Below are 19,439 nucleotides of genomic sequence, written 5' to 3' on the forward strand. Positions count from 1 at the left end.
CGAGGAGCCGCAGCCGGGGTTCCCCCTCGGGCTGCCGGGGCGGCGCCTCTTCCGCGGTGGCCGCGCGCTCCGTGGCCGGCGCGGGGCGTCCCGGGCAACCTTGCCCTCGCCTCCAGCAGTGCTGCCTCCGGGGCCGTGGGGCGCAGGGAGTGTCCCGCAGAGCAGGGCGATCAGGAAACTCCCCCCGGGAATTACTGGGGCCCCTGGGGCCGTGGGGGCTCTTCCCGTCTGTCTTTTGTGGGATAAAGGTGCACTCTCTCCAAAGGCGCACCCGCGCACCGTCCGAATATCTGCTGGTCGTGATCCCGCCTCCGCGAGGACGACGGGCTCCCCGACCCTCGCGCGGTCAGCCGCCGGGTCGGCTCGTCCCGTCTCCCCCAGCCTCATTGTTCTCCCGGTTTATACCGTGCCCTTCTCCCTCTCTGTACACCCCAGGAACTGGTGCGCCTACATCGTGAACAAGAACGTGAGCTGCTCGGTGCTGGAAGGAAGTGAGAGTTTTATTCAGGCTCAGTACAACTGTGCCTGGAACCAGATGCCCTGTCCGTCCGCGCTCGTGTAAGTCCCGGGAGCCGAGGGGCGGGCGGGGCTCGCCGGGGCCGTGGGGGTGGGGTCAGAGCGCTGGGCTCCAGCCGCTCAGTAAATCTCTTCCAGCGGGTGAAAACTCAGCAGCTGAAAAGTTTGAGCGCTGAGCAGGGTACCAGGCTCGCTGGGGTATTTACGGAGCGTGTTTTGCCTGGAGTCAGCGTTGAGGATGCACCGGCCTGGCCATTGCCGGGCATAGGAGGGGACGAACAAAGCCACCGACCTCCACTTCTCTCTTTTTCTTTCAATTTTATTACTAACGTAAAGCAGCTGGACCTAATTAGATCCATATTGTGTGTTCTGGGGCACAGAGAAGATTCCAAAATGTATACTGCTGAAAACTTACACGTAGGATTAGCTGAGAGGTTTGCTCTAGCCAGTGTTCTAGAACAGGCGAGTTTTGTCCAAATGTCCCCATAAAACTGACCTCTTCAGTTGTAGGTGTTGTAGATTTCTAAAGTCCCCAGGAACAACTTGCTTGAAAGTGTGCGATTGTTGTTTTTGCAAGTTAGATTTGGGGGATTCAGCTAAGTGGTTGTCAGGAGAGAATGGTCCTTAAAGACCAAGGGAAGAATTAATCTTCTTCCTTATAAAGGTTTCACTGTCTTAAAAAAAAAAAAAAAAGAGGAAGTGAAGTAACAGAGTACAGATTTTGTTACATACATCACGTTCATTCAGTTGTCATCTGGCAAGTCTTTGTGTTTTTGTGTAAGCCAGATATCAGAGGATGAGCTGATGTGAATCAGTGGCTGTTGGGGAACGCATGTGATGGTTGAAATTAATTGTTTTCCCCTAAGAATAAACTGATTGTCTCAGAGTACAGTTGTCTTTACAGCAAAGAATAGCCAGTAGGCGGATCTGTCTTTGGCAAAGCAGAGGGACAGACTGGAACTTGTGCTGCAGGAAACCTTATGTCAGAAGGCAGTAGATGAGCCTTCAAGCCTATGAGGTGGTAGTGGTCCCTGGATCATTGCACATGGGCTGGGGTGAGAACTGAAACGGGGAAGGGATAATTCCTGTTAAGCAAAAACAAACAAACAACCCCCCTTCCCAACAAAACAAGCAGAAACTTAGAAGAGATTCCCCACTTGCTGTAGGCAGAGCATGAGGTCAAAATTGAATTGCTCTCTGTCACATTGAGTTGTGTAACCTGTCAGAGGGCGCAGTGCTGTCACACTGCCTGTGTCTCTGGTTGGAAGGGGCATTTAACACGGAATTTCTCAGGTGTTACTGAGAGTCCAGGAGCCTGAGTAACTCCTCTCAATTCACAGGTGTTGTCAGGTTTTCATTATTTGATCCTTAGAACCTGAGACCTGTGGAAGTGAAGGCTCTTGGGAAACTCAGCCTGGAGTTACCGAGGGATCCTTTCCGGGTGTGGGACGTGCAGGCATGGAGGCTGGCAAGATGCTTGAGTGAGGAGTGAAGTTTAGCCGCTGGTGACCGTCGAGTGTCTGGGAGAAGCAGGTAGGAGCCTGTGAGGACTTCACAGAGTCGGAGCAGAGCTGAATTGTTAGGGGCGGTGGAGGGAACGGAGGAAGAGAAGCCAGGAGAGGAGAGAGAGCAAAGTCAAGACTTCAGAGGAGGGAGCTCCATCTTAGAGACCCCGGGAGGAGAAGCCCGGAAGGCCGAGGGGTCCAGAAAGGCCAGGGCTTTTAGGCAGCGGGAAGATTTGCTTATGTAGAAGGAGGCAACTTCAGGTCAGCGGGGGGGTATAGGCCTTGTAACTTGGGTGAGATTCAGGGTGTGGGTCGTGAGGAAACCCCTTTACCAGGAATCAAATGTGTTGCAAAGGTTTTGGTGGAAAAAGGAAGTTGAGCAGGTGAAGAATTAGAAAACTCAGCATGTTTTAGGACAAAAGTGAAAAAGCCAAAGGGAGAGACTGAATATGCTCTGAGACTGAGGGGAAATCGTCAGTGAAAACGAGGGGTTCGATGGGGAAGTCCTGCAACAAGAGGAGAACTTCCGAGCTCCGCGAGGCGTTGGGCGCTCAGCCGCCATGGGCTGTGGGGACCTAGCACGGGTGTGCTTCCAGAAGGCTTAGACGATGCTTCGTTTGCATATATGGAGAGACTTAGATTCCAGACTGTGAATTTGGGTGTCGTCATGTGAAGCTGGGAGCAGAGAGGGTTTCTGTGTGATTTGTGGACATTTTGAGAAATCACTTTCCTGAAGCCGTAAAGAACCTTCTGTGTGCCAGGCACTGTGTTAAGGCTGTTCACGCCATATGTTAGTTTAATCCTTGCAACATCCCTTCAAGATGAACACCACTGTCCCCATTTTACCAGTGAGTAAACAAGGCAAGAAGTTCCCTGACTTTCCTGTGGTCGCCTGGCAGGTAAGTGGCTGAGCTGCCTCCAGGCCTGGCCTTTGTGGACCAGCCTCTGTCCCTGTAACAACAGAGAGAGACAGACAGACACAGAGAGAGAGAGAGAGTGTGTGTGTGTGTGTGTCTGAGTGTGTGCCTTCTGTCGCTAGCACACCGCTCAACTAGTAGGAACATTTCCAGCTTCTTTCACGGAAGGCAATTCCCATATCAAAGTGAGTGAGCATCGTTGGTCTGTGTGCAAGCATGTGCACGTGTGTTCACGCCCATGTGCTTTACTCTCTTTCCCGGGGGTCATTTGTGAGGATACAGTGGACCACATCATTTTTCACACTGTCCACCATGCTGTGCAGTTTCTTATGTTATGAAACACTGGCCGATTTGCTTTCTTTGGGTTGTTAGGCTGGTTGTTTAAAGGATACTACTAGGGAGGCGGGAGTGGTGGAGCTTGAGACATTGGGGAAGCCACACCTGTGCCCCCCGGCTGAGCCACCACCTTGAAACTTGTCACAGGGGGATGGAGGTAAAAGTATGCTTCCAGAAAAACCATTCAAAGCTCGTGTCCTGGGCTTCCCTGGTGGCGCAGTGGTTGAGAGTCCGCCTGCCGATGCAGGGGACACGGATTCGTGCCCCGGTCCGGGAGGATCCCGCGTGCCGCAGAGCGGCTGGGCCCGTGAGCCATGGCCGCTGAGCCTGCGCGTCCGGAGCCTGTGCTCCGCAACGGGAGAGGCCGCAGAGGTGAGAGGCCCGCATACCGCAAAAAAAAAAAAAAAAAGCTCGTGTCCTGATGCTTGTGAGGTAGTGATACCATTCTTGTGTGCAGAGAATTCTTAATCCTTATGAAGACTTTTCTGTCACTAGGAATTTAAAATGAGGGCTCTCTCTGTCGGTCTGTGTCTCTTGTGCAGTAGATGTGAGGAGCGGTCTGGATCGCCAAAGCACAGGATTGTGTCGACAGACACCGCTTTGTCTTCCCTCAGCTAATTCCTAAGGGTGGCTGATCGGACCTGAAGAGGAGAGGAGGGGAATTATCTGGTGATAATTATCCGCTGAGGAGGAAGGGCAGCTGCTGTAGACTCTAAAGTAGCATAAAGCTGGGTCATGATTTACCATTTACTCCTGATTCTTAAGACGGATCTAAGGACTTTTTCTCCCTCTGAGATCATTGTTTCACTTTACACTTCCATGTTAAGGAAGGCATAAATCTTTAAAAATTTCATTGCATTGAAGAGTTTTTCTGATTCATTGTAAAAAAATAAACAAAAAAACAAAAAAACCTCAGGCAGCTCCGCCCGTTTGGTAGACTGTCACTGTCACACTGCCCCCCACACACCCACCACGTAGCACTTGGGATGGTCCCTGGGGATCCACGTCCGAGTCTGGGGTCTCCGCAGCGGCACCTGAGCATGGGGAGGGTCTGTCTTGGTCATGGGCTGGTTTTAGGGACACCTTTTGGGAGACGTGGGGATGTGGGCGACTTAGAATTCTTCCTGTGGGGTGGGAATTGGGCAGGCTGGTGTTCTTGGGAGGATTGATAATTGATACAGTCCAGGGCTGACTTGGTGAGACTCTCTCCCCAGAGCACATCCTTGTAACGTGATGAGCCCCTTTATGTTCATTATCTTCCATCTTTACAGCAACCCCGGGGCATGATCCCAATTTTACAGGAGGGCATGTAGTCAGGAAGTAGCAGAGCCTGGACCCAAAACCAGGTCTGTTATTTCTAAGCCTTAGGCTCTTCCCACCCCACACCCCTGCACCCCTTGCTGTCTAAACCCACACCCTCTGAGGAGCGGCCCGAGGGGGTGTGTGTGTGGGCGCGACCATGTGTGATGCTGTGGCACTGACAGCCCTGGTGTGATGGGAGGGGGAGGGGAGGGCCTGAGCTCCCTTAGAGCCCCCCTCCACGTGGGCTGGCCATGCTTGGGTGCACCGCTGGTGGAAAACAGCACTGTCTTTCTTCTCCTTCCTGGGACCCTCCCACTCAGCTTGGTCCAGCTGACTGCTGTTAGTATTTGAGGCGTTCGGGGGCGTCCAGTGTGCAGAGCAGCTGCCTCGCTGGTAAGAACACGGAGGACCCCAGATGTAAGGCAGGGTTATTCCCCTGTATTCACTTCCCTCTGATACTGCAAACTCACTGGGGTTTATCAGCATCCACCCAGCCCGGCCCCCACCCCCTTTCTTGGGTGTGTGGAGTCTTGGTGAAATTTTTCCTAATAGCTCTTAAAAAAAAAAATCTCATCAGTCAGGCAGGGGAGCTGGGTGAGGGCCACTCGAGGAGCCTTTGCTGCTGTGATAACACAGAGGGAGAATTTGTGAATTTGCAGCAGGTGTGAGTTCCGAGTGCCGAGTTTCCAAAACTCCTCTAATCCTTAGATTCTAGGGGGAGCAGATGGTCATTCATTTGGAAGAAACGTTTTCTATTAGGGAGCAATCTCAGCCAGGAAAAGCTTAAAAAGAGAAAAACACTTGAGATTGGGGGTGGGGGGAATGAGGACTTACATCTTCTAGAGCCGATTCTACGTGTTTCATGTCTCTAGAAAGAGAATTCCTTTCGATTCAAAATGTGCCTTTTGTGTGTATAGCTTTGAGAGTGTCTCTTCCTTCTGTTTTTTAGCCAACGTCTTGCGATTCGTTGGCTGTGATGAGCGCTTTCTCCTTGGTACCGAGGGACCCCAAATCAAGCCCTGGGGAAGGAGTACCTGCACAGAGGTGCCTAGAGCTGCTTAGGGCCCTGCTGCCTCCCCCTCTTCGGGTCCCTGTCCTTACCAGCCTTTTCTGCCTCCCTGGGCTTCTCAGGCCTTCCTTTCAAGTGGCTTTGCTCTTTTGCTTTTTTTCCTCTTTTCCTCCTCCTGGGGTCCCAGTAGATAAGATGCTGTGTTTGTAGAGCCCTTTGGTGTTTCCAGAACATTTTCACGTTCATTATTTTATTTTATTCTCATCACAAGCTCAGCCAGGAGATTAGGTAGGGCAGAGATTGAGGTCTTGGAAGAAGAACTTTATGCTTATGGGCTATACTTCCTAGCTTTCTTATCTTGGAGCAGAATGAATAGGATCCACATAGCGGTTACGGCCTTAAGGAAAAGAGTTTGTTTTTGTGAAACCTGGTGTTATTCCCATTAACCGGTCTTCCTCCAACGATCCGTGATTCCACCACTTTGGCACTGGGTCATTGAATTAAAGTTCTGAGACAGCGAGAAAAGGGGAGATGGCGGGGGAAGGTCAGGGGGCAGGTGTCCCCTGAGGTAGTCCCTCGAGGCTGGCTGGTGTGGCCAATGTGTTCTGGAAGAGGAGATAGAAAATGCGGCTTCTGGCCCGACCTCTACCACCGCTGAGCTGTGTGACTTCAGGCTAGTCACTCAGCCTCTCTGAGGCACGTTTTCCTCATCTCTACATTATGGGGGAGGTGACCGAGCTGTCACCAGCCATGTCTAACGAACACCCCGTGTTCTCACTGTTTGGATTTGTTGCTACATTATGGGGGAGGTGACAGAGCTGTCACCAGCCATGTCTAACGAACACCCCGTGTTCTCACTGTTTGGATTTGTTGCTTCTCGGGTGGTCTCCTCTTTGAAGACTTTGACTTTCCCGCCAAGTTAGGAAACGGCTGAGGTGCTTAAGAATGAAATAAATACATTCAGTGACCTAAGATAATAATGAAGAAAATGAAATGATTGAAATCGACTTTTCAATGTGAAGTTAAACCCAGAGGTTGTTTTGGAAGCAGAGCCACTCGTAGAGTGTCTTTGGGGAAAGCACGTAAGCGGTTACAGTCGATTTAAATAAGTGCTCTGGTTGCCGTGGGAACCCTGGTTCCTGGTTCTGCAGGTGTTTGGGTGTCCATGGCGGGGCCGTAGAGCCAGGTCAGCTGGGTGTTCAGGGATGCCTTCGCTGAGGCCCAGGCCATCTTGCATCCAGCCAAGAACACGCTGTTTTAATTCTTTGCTCTTGGAAAAACCCCTCTTCCTTGTGCTGGGAACATTAAGATGTTATTCATGTTTACTGAGTGTGAATAATGAGGCAGGTACTGTGTATGACAGTTACCCAGTGTTTTACATACTTTTTTTTAAAACCGAAAACTGACAGACTGCCAGTGTTCAGATTACTTCCAGACTGTCACCCAAATGTTCTGATTTATGGTTGGTTACATGACTGTTTCACTACTCAGAATTAACTGCTTCTCTGCTTGATGAGGCACTTTTCTGGACTTAAAAATAACAATGACCCACTTGATAAAACGACATGAGCGTGGCTTTGCCTGACGAACGATTTTCCTGCGAGGATTAAGAGAGGAACAGAGTAGTTTTCAGTATGACAGCAGTTCCCACTGGAGAAAAAAGAATGAAATGATGAAAACGAAGCTCACCAATAAGTTTTCTTCTTTCCTTCCTGTTTTAAAGTGGTGATGGGTGCTGAAAAAAAGTAGGGAGGTTTCAAACGAACTGAATTCCTGGTTTGAAAATGCTGTGGAAGCAAACTTTTCTGGGTGTGTCAGGACCCAGCTGCTGCTTTTTTTTTTTTTTCCACCTAAAAAAATATTAGAAGATTAAGGAATACGCCTAAAACTCATTCTTTGCAGCATCAGCCTTTCAGGACAGTGTATTTTGCTGAGCATTTGGTTCAAAGGAATTTGAGACAGGTAGTTTAGATGAGGTCTTCTTAAGCTGATCTTCTGACGAAAGGGAATTTGCCGTGAGACTTCTTGGCTTTTCCCATCGTTCTCCCATCTTTCTCCACATTTGTGATGGTTAGGGTCACTCGAATGTGTGGGCTTTACTGGATTATCTTTTCTGAGATTTGCTCATGGTCCGTTACGAGGTACTAGAGATTTCCCTCTTGCTGAAAGCTGCTTCCCTGCATCTGCCCAGCCCGGATGCTGTTAAAGGATCGTGAGAGAAGTACCTAGATTTTTTTTTTTTTTTTTTTTCCTAAACCCCCATGGTGGTGAAAATGCCACTTGTGTTCTGCTAACTGAAGCTTTTCCGTGTATCTTGAAAGCGGAGCCCGAAAGCTGTGGTGGTGATTGCAACAGAGCTCAGGGCGGGGACGAGTTTCACAATCCAGCCCTTCACTAGAGATCTTTTCACCAATAAAGTGATTCTCTGGCTCTCGTTGGTTTCAACCCCAAGAGCGCTCACATGCTGGGGGGATGACGGCCTTGCGCAGGGAGGCATCGCGAGCCTTTCTGGATATTTTGAACATTACGGAATCTCTAGGCCGGCCGTGGCCCTGAGGGTGCTCAGGCCTGGTTTATACATCAGGTGGCCCACCTTGGAGATGCCCCAGCTGCTGTCTGCTGGGGCAGCAGCTTTCCAGGACCACAGTGCAGCGTCAGGGCCCTGGCTCCGTCATGATAAACGATGTGCCTGTTCTCATCCCAACACGTTGCATCATCTTCTGGCCACTCTCAAGGTATTTGGGAGCCGTTCTGTTGCATCACTGCAGAAAACAACTAGCAAGATGTAACCCAGACTCCCTGCTCGCTGACGGTGCAGGAGGGAGGGAAGGCAGAAATACCATTCATGGCTTGTTTCCTGAACCAATTTGCATGGCGCCCTCTAAGCCCTCCTTAGCAGAATCGACAGTGGGAAATAACCACCCTGGTGAGGAGCCACTCTTTGTCATATGTCTAAAATATTCATCTACGTCTTTGACGTTTTGTGTTATTTTACACAAAATGGCAATTTGAAGGTGGCTATAAAAAGGAAAATTCTGTTTTATTTTCCTTAATCACTGGTCCATACCTTTAAAAGTACAAAAATAAATATTAGGCCTGAGTTCCCAGTAGATAAAACAATTGGTTGTGTGTCTGAACAGTAACCTGATACATTAAAAAAAAAAAAAAAAAACAACAAAACTTTAGTTAAATCCTCATTTTGAAACTCTGAAAAAGACTTAATGCTGGTTTGGGTTTTCTCTTCACTGAGATATATAATCAGATAGTCAAGACTATCTAGCACTTTGCTTTTGCAATTCTGATGAGATTTTTTTCTTTTTAAATTTATTTTATTTTTGGCTGCGTTGGGTCTTCGTTGCTGTGCACACAGGCTTTTCTCTGGTTGCAGCGAGCGGGGGCTACTCTTTGTTGCGCTGTGCAGGCTTCATACTGCAGTGGCTTCTTTTGTTGGGAGCACAAGCTCTAGGCACGCGGGCTTCAGTAGTTGTGGCACATGGGCTCAGTTGTGTGGCTCGCGGGCTCAGTAGCTGTGGCACATGGGCTTACTTGCTCCGCAGCGTGTGGGATCTTCCCTGACCAGGGCTCGAACCTGTGTCTCCTGCATTGGCAGGTGGATTCGTAACCACTGTGCCACCAGGGAAGTCCCTGATGAGATTTTAAAGTACCTGAATGCATAAAAAAATATATATAAGGTGTATGTTATATATAAAATACATGTTTATATATAAAATACGTATATTATATACAAAATGTACATATATATATAAAACAGCTTTATGGAGGTATAATTTACATGAACTGTACATATTTAAAGTTGTATAATTTAACATGTGTCTGTACCTGTGAAACCAACATCACACCAGGATATGGAGCATCTCCATCACCCCCAAGAATGTCCTCACACCCCTTTGTAATCCTTTCCTCCAGCTGCCCACACACATTCCCTCCTCAGGTATGATGATCTGTTTTCCATCACCGCAGGTGAGTTTGCATTTTCTAGAGATTTATGTCGAGTCATACAGTCTGTGGTGTCACGTTAGGTTTTTTCATTAAGCATGGTTATGTTAAGGTACATCCATGTTGTGCTATGGAACGATAGCTGATTACTTATTATTGCTCAGAAGGATTCCTTTGTATGTGTCCACCACCATTGGTATACAGTTGTCTTATAGCTGAGGACTCCTGGTGAAATACAGTGTGGAAACTCATTTATACTGATAGTAAGGTTACTGCTCTGATTTTTCTGAAGACCCATTGAGATGGTAAATACATAACAGATGTAGAACGCTGGATAAAACATAATGGAGTAAGAAAAACACATTGCACATTTTCGCCCCGGGAAATGTTGGATTGAGGCTGCGTAATTAGCATACACCATTTCGAATTGGCACAAAGCTCGGTAGGGTTAAAGTAGGCTTATTATTTGAAGAGTCTTTGTTCCTTGGTTTCATTAAACAAATATTTTTGGGCACGGCCTCTGTCTGGCCCAGGACTAGGCCCCATGGGGACACAGCAAGGAACCCGACCTCTCTCTTGCCCTCCAGAAGTTCATGTCCAGTAGGTGAAATGAGACAGAAACAGAAATAATTACAAAGTAAAAGGTAGGCAAGAGAATTGCAATGAGAGAAGCACAAACAGCTGAGGATGTTCAAAGGTGGAGGAAACTATTTCCAGCCAGGAGGAATCTGAGAACTTGTTTGTAGGTGGTGACATCCTAGCAGGGCTTTGAAGGCAGGTTCCAGTTGAAAATATATGCATATGGGAGAGGATACCAGCAGAGGCCAAGAGAGGATGTTAGCCAGGGCCTGGAGGAGGGGGTGAAGGGAGGAGTAAGTCTTGGTGTCCGCAGGGCCGGTCCCTCTGAGGGCTGTGCAGGGGCCTCTGTTCCCGGCCTCTCCCTGTGGCTTGTAGATGGTCACCGTCTCCCTGTATGTCTCTGTCCACATTCCCCTTATTTATGAGGGCTAGGGCCCACCCAGATGCTCTCATGATAACTTGCTTACCCCTCTAAGACCCTACCTCCAAATAAGGTCACATTCCCAGGTACTGGGATTCGGACTCCAACATTATGGGGGCGACAGAGAATTCAAGCCGTAACCCAGGGTTGGGAGTTCGGGCTTTATCGTTTAGGCGAAGGGGAGTCATGGAAGGTTTTAGACCAGGGACGCCAGCAGAGCTTCCGAGTGTTAATCTGGCAATTTGAGAGGGGAGAGGATTGGTGGGTCTGGGGGACGGCAGGAGGGGCCCTGTCGGGAGCCTGGCCGGGGTCCCCGGTGGGTGGTGCTGAGGCAGATGTAGCGGAAGAAGTGGGTCTGCCCGTGGAGGGATGAGCGGTGACCGAGTTGGAACGGCCAGGTGACCACTTTGCTGTGCTTCACGTGCAGTGGCACTGCTGAGATTTAGGGTCTCTGAGCATCTGTGAGTCCGTTGTCAACAGTGTGGGTAAAAAGGGCCATACCTCGTGAAAGAAGGTGAACTCGTTCATGGACTGTTGTTTGGAGGTTATGGCAGTATTGCCTTTATCCACAGGACGATCAGGACCTCATTATTCACCACCTTTGTTGATCAGGAATCAACTCTAATCCTGCATGTGGGCAATTGGGGCTATTCTTATAGAAGCAGCCCATAGTTTTAGTCTTATTGCAAATTTTTGCCTTATGGTAAAAATAATTATATATGTCCTGTCTGATGTAACTGGTCTTTGGCTGAGTTGGCACTAGAACAGTGACTGTTATGGATAACAGGAGTATATGGGCTCCAGCTAAGTATGGTTCTTCCATAGTAGATACTGGTGGCCCAAGGAAAGCCGTAGTGTGGTCCTGGTGGGCACCCAAAGGTTGTTTACTGAATGAATGGATGAAAGAGAAAGCATGTGGATTTTTTTTATTAAGACTATATTTTTTTGGAGTAGTTTAAGGTTTACAGCAAACCAAGGGGAAGGTAAGAGATTTCTCATAAACCCCTGTCCCCACACATGCACAGCTTCCCACACTATCGACATCCCCACCAGTGCAGTGCATTCCTTACAGTTGATGAACCTACACTGACACATCATCACCCAGAGCCCATAGTTTGCATTAGCGTTCATTCTTGGGAGAGAAAGGTTTTAGCTTGTTTTTCCTCCCGTTGTTAAGACTTATATGTGCTGAGTTTGGTTTTCAGGTTTCAGGCCCGGAGACCATAAGTTTGAACAACTGTCCATGGCTGTGTGTTTTGTTTTGTTTTGTTTTTTGTGGTACGCGGGCCTCTCACTGTTGTGGCCTCTCCCCGGACCGGGGCACGAACCCGTGTCCCCTGCATCGGCAGGTGGACTCTCAACCACTGCACCACCAGGGAAGCCCCGTAGCTGTTTTTAAAATGGAAATTGTGACATACGTATAGTCTTTGAAATGATTGTTCATGATGAATGAAAATACAGTGGCTTGCAGCTAAAATGAGGATTTGTGATATGATAGACTCCAGTTAAATCAAGCAAAGTAATGATGTACATTGTCGTTTAGATTCCTGAACTGGTCATCTCATTGTGACCTTGGAAAGCTTTTTTACCAAGGTGTAAGCATACATTGACTCTCTGGGTGAAGTATGATACAGCTTTGATTTTGGGAGGGTTCATGTTATACAGCTCTAAGAAATGGCTTGGTGTAATTGGGAGGATACAGTGACCAAAGATACAAGTGCATTTTGAAAAACAGAACTACCATACGACCCAGCAATCCCACCACTGGGCATATACCCTGAGAAAGCCATAATTCAAAAAGAGTCATGTACCACAGTGTTCGTTGCAGCTCTATTTACAACAGCCAGGACATGGAAGCAACCTAAGTGTCCATAGACAGCTGAATGGATAAAGAAGATGTGGCACATATATACAATGGAATATTACTCAGCCATGAAAAGAAACGAAATTGAGTTATTTATAGTGAGGTGGATGGACCTAGAGTCTGTCATACAGAGTGAAGTAAGTCAGAAAGCGTAAAACAGATACCGCATGCTAACACATATATATGGAATCTAAAAAAAAAAAACCATGATTCTGAAGAACCTAGGGGCAGGACAGGAATAAAGATGCAGATGTAGAGAATGGACTTGAGGACATGGGGCGGGGGAAGGGTAAGCTGGGACGAAGTGAGAGAGTGGCATGGACATACATACACTACCAAACGTAGAATAGATAGCTAGTGGGAAGCAGTCACATAGCACAGGGAGATCAGCTCAGTGCTTTGTGACCACCTAGAGGGGTGGGATAGGGAGGGTGGGAGGGAGACGCAAGAGGGAGGAGATATGGGGATATATGTATATGTATAGCTGATTCACTTTGTTATAAAGCAGAAACTAACACACCATTGTAAAGCAATTATACTCCACTAAAGATGTTTAAAAAAAAAAGTGCATTTTGAGAAAGTTAAATATTGAAAATGTAGGGAATTATTTTAAAGATTATTTTTGAGACTTCTTTGAAAATACCATGTTTGCTTGTATATTTTATTTGCAAAGACTCATTGAAGTAAATTGTAGTGAAGATTTTGGGTAATGGGACAGCTTAGGCCCCAGCTTATGAGGATGAGAGCTACTATGCAAACCACAGATCTTAGTGGTTTTATTTAAATAAACAAAACAAGATAATGCAATCTATGTAATTTTTCTTTAAAAAAATGATTTTAGGGCTTCCCTCGTGGCTCAGTGGTTGAGGGTCCGCCTGCCGATGCAGAGGACACGGGTTCGTGTCCCGGTCCGGGAAGATCCCACATGCCGCAGAGCGGCTGGGCCTGCGAGCCATGGCCACTGAGCCTGTGTGTCCGGAGCCTGTGCTCCGCAACGGGAGAGGCCACAACAGTGAGAGGTCCGCATACCGCAAAAAAAAAAAAAAAAAAAAAGATTTTAAGGAGATTGAAAGCAAGCCACTTCTCCTCTTCACCTCCAAGTCTGTATATTTGTCTCACTCCCCCTCAATTTAGAAGAACTGTGATGCCTGGAAGCTTCCCTCTAGGTTGGAACATTTCCCACACTCTATTGTCCTGCAGTCCCTGAGTACCTGGGTTCCGGGGGGTTTTCTCGGAACCACGTGGGTCTGGCCGAGGTATGGAACACCACACCCTCAGGTTCTTAAGAAAAATCCAGTTCCACAAGCCGGTATGAGCACGAGGGCTCAGTGAATGCTGTAGCAACACAAATGGCTTAACGGACATGGCAGGTGTTACCAACCTTAAAAATCCGTTGGCCACCCCAAGTCTCCTTGGAGAAAAGTTCCTCCTCGCTTCTTTCTCCTCCACAGCCTCCATCACCCCTTTCTATTTAAAAGCAAAGAAGCAAAATGCTTCTTTTTATCTTGCCCCTCCCCCTCTCCTTGTCTACACCTTCAGGCCTGGAGGTGGGCTGGGTTGTGGTAGCATCTTCCAAAGAAAAACCATGCTCCCTCTAAGCAGAGGGCAGGCAAATGTAAATGTCTCTGCTTTGTTAAGTGTGAATTTAAAAGACATAAAGTAATACGGGGTTCGCCTGGACAATGTGAGGAATATGAAACTAGGATATAACAGTTTGGTCCTTTTTTCCCCCAGTGTGATATAAATTAGAAAAGAAATATAAGTGTTCCTGTGTTTTCAATTCCCAGATTTCTTTTTTTTTTAAATGAGAATGAATTGGCCCAAAGGAAGATCCCACAGAGAAACTCCTACTGTCTTAGGATTTTCTAAGCTTCTAAGTGACTGCCACCAAGTTCCAGGTGAGGCCTGTTTAAGAGCTTGCCACCATCCGTGGTCACCATCCAAAGGTCCAAAATTGATTACAGATGGGGTATCATAGCCAGTTCCCTTTCTGTTTGGAAAAGCAGTACAGTCATCCCTTGGGCTCCATAGGGGATTGGTTCCAGGACCTCCCACGGATACCAAAATCCACAGATGCTCAAGTCCCTTATATAAAATGGCATAATATTTGCATATAACTTATGCACATCCTCCTGTATACTTTAAATCACCTCTGGATAACTTACAATACCCAGTACAATGTGAATGCTATATAAATACATAGTGGCTGGGTGCGTGACAAATTCCTTTTGCTTTTTGGAACTTTCCAGGATTTTTTTTTTTTTTTTTTTGCGTGAATATTTTCGGTCTGCTGTGGGTTGAAGCTGCAGATGTGGAACCGCCGATCCAGAGGGTTGCTTGTACTGAGAATGCCGGGTGGGCAGCTGCAAGCTGAAGGGTGGCTGGCAGATATGGAAGTTGAGAGAGAAGAGAAAGCACAGAGTGACGGGCGCCTGAGGGGGGAGGAATGTTGCAAACCGAGGCAGGGGACACACAGGAAAAGGGCTTTCGAAATTATTGTGAGTTCTGTAGGAGAATCTGAGGAAATCATTTTTCCTCTTAAAGAGGAAATGATCAAAAGAGTTACTCAGTGGCTCGGAGAAGAAACATTTGGATTCCCGAACCACAGAAAGTCACCCTTGGGGTGAGCATCACGCCAAAGGCTGAGGCCGCAGCTGTTTTCCGGGCCACACCGTGGGAACATGGGGAATGAGCGCATCCGGGCGCGATTGGGGCGCAGGGTGCTCTGTGATCCTGACTCCGGGGATGAGGAGATGGGATGTGAGTTCGAGAAATGGAATCCTGTACAATGGAGTTGGGGAAAGCAGCCTGCAGCGGCGATGGCCCTTCCCCAAAAGAACTGTTAGGGGAACGTGGGCCTTCGTTAGTGTTGGATTATTCTGCCGCCAGAAAGCCGGGGTGGTGCTCGGGCCCTGGAGGGCTCCGCGCTCGCTCGCCTTTCCCCCACTGCAGACTTGAGCTCTGTCATGTATTTCCCCAAGTGAGGAAGTTAAAACTAAGAATGCGGACTCCATGGCACACACGCGTAAACTGTATTTCATGCTGATGGGCGCGCCCCGCGCTTGGAGATGATGTCATTTTTAGCAATGCAAGTTTGCTCCGAAGGAAGGTAGAGGCCGCTCTTATGGTAAATCTGAAAATGACACTTCACTGTCTGTTGCAGCCGAGTTGGGACAGCCTCTCAGTTGAGCCGCTGGGCTTTCCTTCAATCACCTTTCTTTCAGGACTGTAGAATTTTTTCTGTCCTCAGGGTTAAGGAGGGTGATCCGTCGTGGGGAAAACTTATTCTACTCATTATGCCGTATGATCAGAGAAAATGGCTGAGAAGTAAAGAGGATTTTAGGGTTTGGAATCTAACTTGCCACTCTAAGTACGGAAGGAAGTTAATTCAAGAAGAAATGGAAAAAGAAACAGCTTACAATTGTGGTTTCTCCAGCAAGAATCTCCTTTGTACTGGGAAACAGACAATCTGCTATACATACACTTTCATTTTGAGCACATTGCCTTGGTCTAGGGTCTGTGATTTAAGAAATGTACAAAGCAGGGACTTCCCTGGTGGTCCAGTGATTAAGAATCCACTGCATTGGCAGGCATGGGTTCGATCCCTGGTCCGGGAAGATCCCACATGCCGCGGGGCAATTAAGCCCATGCTCCACAACTACTGAGCCCGTGCTCTACAGCCCGCAAGCCACAACTACTGAGCCTGTGTGCCACAACTGTTGAGCCCACGTGCTGCAACTACTGAAGCCCGTGCACCTAGAGCCTGTGCTCCACAAGGAAGAGCAGCCCCCACTCACCGCAACTAGAGAAAGCCCGCACGCAGCAACGAAGACCCAGCACAGCCAAAAGAAAAAAATGAAGAAGAAATGTACAAAGCTGTATTGTAATCTGATTTTAATTAGGGTGCAATATGACTTCGAGATTCATTAGACACATTTTGTATTTCAGAAATATATTTGCCCAAGCCTTCTGACTTTTAAAACTTAAATGGTTTGTCCTAAGGAGTCAGGCAAAATATTGAGCATTTCTTTCCTTCCACATTATTAATTTCTCCAGGCAGGGATCTAATTAGAAATGTGCAGTGTAGCAGAAAGAGATAAGATGAGAACTGTGATGTGTGTGTGATGTGCTTTAACCTGGAGGAAGGCTACCTGGTCTCTTCACTGTCTCGTGGGGGCGGCTTTTTCAGAACGTGGACAGTTAGCCTTGGGGACCAGGGTCACCTCCTCAGATTGCCTTGCACATGGTTTCAATTGGCCAGTTTCTTTTTTACAGGTTTATTTATTTAGTTTTGGCTGCGTTGGGGCTTCGTTGCTGCACGCGGGCTTTCTGTAGTTGCAGTGAGCAGGGGCTACTCTTTGTTGCAGTGTGCGGGCTTCTCACTGCAGTGGCTTCTCTTGTTGTGGAGCACAGGCTCTAGGCGCACGGGCTTCAGTAGTTGCAGTGCGCGGGCTCAGTAGTTGTGGCACGCAGGCTCAGTCGTTGTGTCGCATGGGCTCAGTAGTTGTGGCTCGCAGGCTCTAGAGCACAGGCTCAGTAGTTGTGGCTCATGGGCTTAGTTGCTCCGTGGTACACGTGATCTTCCCGGACCAGGACTTGAACCTGTGTTCCCTGCATTGGCAGGTGGATTCTTAACCACTGCGCCACCAGGGAAGCCCCTCAAATGGCCAATTTTTTGATCGTCGGTAGACACAGTGGATTCAGATGGAAGTGTCTCTTCTGCTAGTGCAGAACCACTTTTCCTTCATGTAGTTCTGAAATCCCTTCTGTTTCAAACTCTATAGCCACTGCTGTATTTACTTTTGGCAAAGTGTTACTTTAATAAAAAGTTCACTTACTTATTCCTTGATTGGTAGAATGATAACAAAAGAGAAAGCAAATCCATTTGTCACAAGCGGTTCCTAGAAAAATCAGTCCACTCTCTTAGCAATTTCTAAATTAGAACACTGAGACCAAACTTTGTAAAAGTGAATTTCTGTGTAAAAAAGGAAATTTGTTAAAATAAATTTATTCATTTACTTGGCTGTGTTGGGTCTTCGTTGCTGCACGCAGGCTTTCTCTAGTTGTTGCGAGCGGGGGCTACTCTTCATTGTGGTGTGCGGGCTACTCATTGCAGTGGCTTCTCTTGTTGTGGAGCATGGGCACTAGGCACGCGGGCTTCAGTAGTTGTGGCACGTGGGCTCAGTAGTTGTGGCTCACGGGCCTAGCTGCTCCGCGGCATGTGGGATCTTCCTGGACCAGGGCTCAAACCCGTGTCCCCTGCATTGGCAGGCGGATTCTTAAGCACTGAGCCACCAGGGAAGTCCCCTTAAAAAGGAAATCTTGATACATGCTATAATATGGATGAGCCTGAGATGAAGGGGATCAGGACAGACCACCTCAAAACATGCCACTTTTCCATATTGATTATTTTGAGCTGAAGGCCATTGAGAAACCTCAGAGACAAGACCTTTCTGCCCTTTCCATTTATTCCCAAAAGCAGGGTGTGAGTTTCCTACCTCTCCTATACCGGGATGAGGGGAGTGACCCTAATCGCCAGAGACAGAGAGCCAGCACAGAGAGGAGTCTGTGTAAACAAACCTTACTAAAATAGCCGTTATCACCCATCAGTGTCCTACCCACATTCCCACAACTTATTGCCCCTAGAAGCCCAAACTCCCTTTCCTTTGTCTGATTCCTTCTCCACATTTTATCATCCTTTGTTAAAATGGTACATAAGCCTCTGAGTCTAACTGCTACTTTGAGTTTGCACTTCTTTCCTGAAGCCCCCACGCACATAAAAATATTCATATCAATAACATTTGTATGTCTTTTTCTCCTGTTAATCTGTCTTTTGTCGGTTTAATTCACAGACTCCAGGAACAAATCTAAGAGGGTACAGGCAAAGTCTTTTCCTCGCCTACAAGGACATTATGCTAAGTGACACAAGCCAGTCACAAAAGGACAAATACTGTATGATTCTACCTATATGAGGTCCCTAGGGTAGTCAGATTCCTAGAGACAGGAAGTAGAATGCTGGTTCCCAGGGGTTGGGGTGGGGAATGGGGAGTTAGTGTTTAATATGGGTGCGGAGTTTCAGTTTGGGGTGATGAAAAAGTTCTGGAGATGGGTGGTGGTGATGTTTGCACGACACTGTGAATGTACTTAGTGCTACTGAACTGTGCTGTTAAAAATGGTTAAGATGGCACATTTTATGTAATGTGTATTTACATACTTACATTACTGTACCACAGTTTTTAAAAAATGGAATTGCTGTGGCTGGAGTGAACCGCCCTATGGAAAACCTGGAGCAGTAGCTGAATGCCAGACACCCAGGTCTGCCCTGGGTGCACATTCGGAAACTCTGGGAGATGATTTCTCGCCTTTTCGTGTGGATTTTCCTTGTCCCTGGGGAGGTGGTTATTTCCCCAGGCCTGGGGTGCTCCCTACCAGGGAGGGGAAGCGCCTCTTTTCCATCCTCTGTCCCATTCTGATTGATACTGGGTGGAGCTACACACACACACGGAATGAAGCAACAAGAGTTGACTCCAGGTTTTGGGGGGCAAGCCAGTGACTGGAAGAGGGAGAGGAGTTTACTATAAAGTCCATTCTTGGGAGAAATCCCAGTCAAATGAGTGCCCCCAGGGTCCTCTGGGTTTTCAGTTTGTGCAGAGTGTTAAAATAAAATACAGGTAAACACTAAATGCAGGGAAAAGATCCTTACTCTGTGGAACCACTGTCTAGATGGTCCTGTGCCAGTGATGTGTGGTTATCTCAGAGCAATGTTCTACTTGCAGTGCTGGGGAGATGGGAGGAGGAATCAGATGAACAGGTAGACGTGAGCCCGTCGCTGTTCCCTTGACGACCTTGCGACGCTCTCGCCCAGTCCTGTCCGACAGAACTTTCTGTGATGTTGGAGATATTCACTTTGTTTATTTAATACCATAGTCACTGTGGCTGTAAAGCTCATGAAATGTGGATAGTGTGACTGAGGAAGTAGATGTTCAGTTTTATTTAATTTTAATCAGTTTACATTTAAAAACCCACCCCCCCC

At 47.6% G+C, this 19,439-nt stretch overlaps 1 protein-coding gene across 1 annotated transcript in view; it reads left to right on the forward strand.

The window, feature by feature from the left end:
* The first annotated feature begins 412 nt into the window (after nt 1-412).
* The window catches only part of EMILIN2 (elastin microfibril interfacer 2), a 51,878-nt gene continuing 32,851 nt past the window's right edge, over nt 413-19,439 (forward strand). Inside the window, exon 1 of the mRNA XM_024758935.1 lies at nt 413-558. Coding sequence (XP_024614703.1) covers nt 536-558 — 23 coding nt within the window. The 5' untranslated portion in view covers nt 413-535. The remainder of the gene's footprint in view (nt 559-19,439) is intronic.

Source organism: Neophocaena asiaeorientalis, unplaced genomic scaffold (genome assembly GCF_003031525.2).
Source record: "Neophocaena asiaeorientalis asiaeorientalis breed wild unplaced genomic scaffold, Neophocaena_asiaeorientalis_V1.1 scaffold669, whole genome shotgun sequence".
NCBI lineage: Eukaryota > Metazoa > Chordata > Mammalia > Artiodactyla > Phocoenidae > Neophocaena > Neophocaena asiaeorientalis.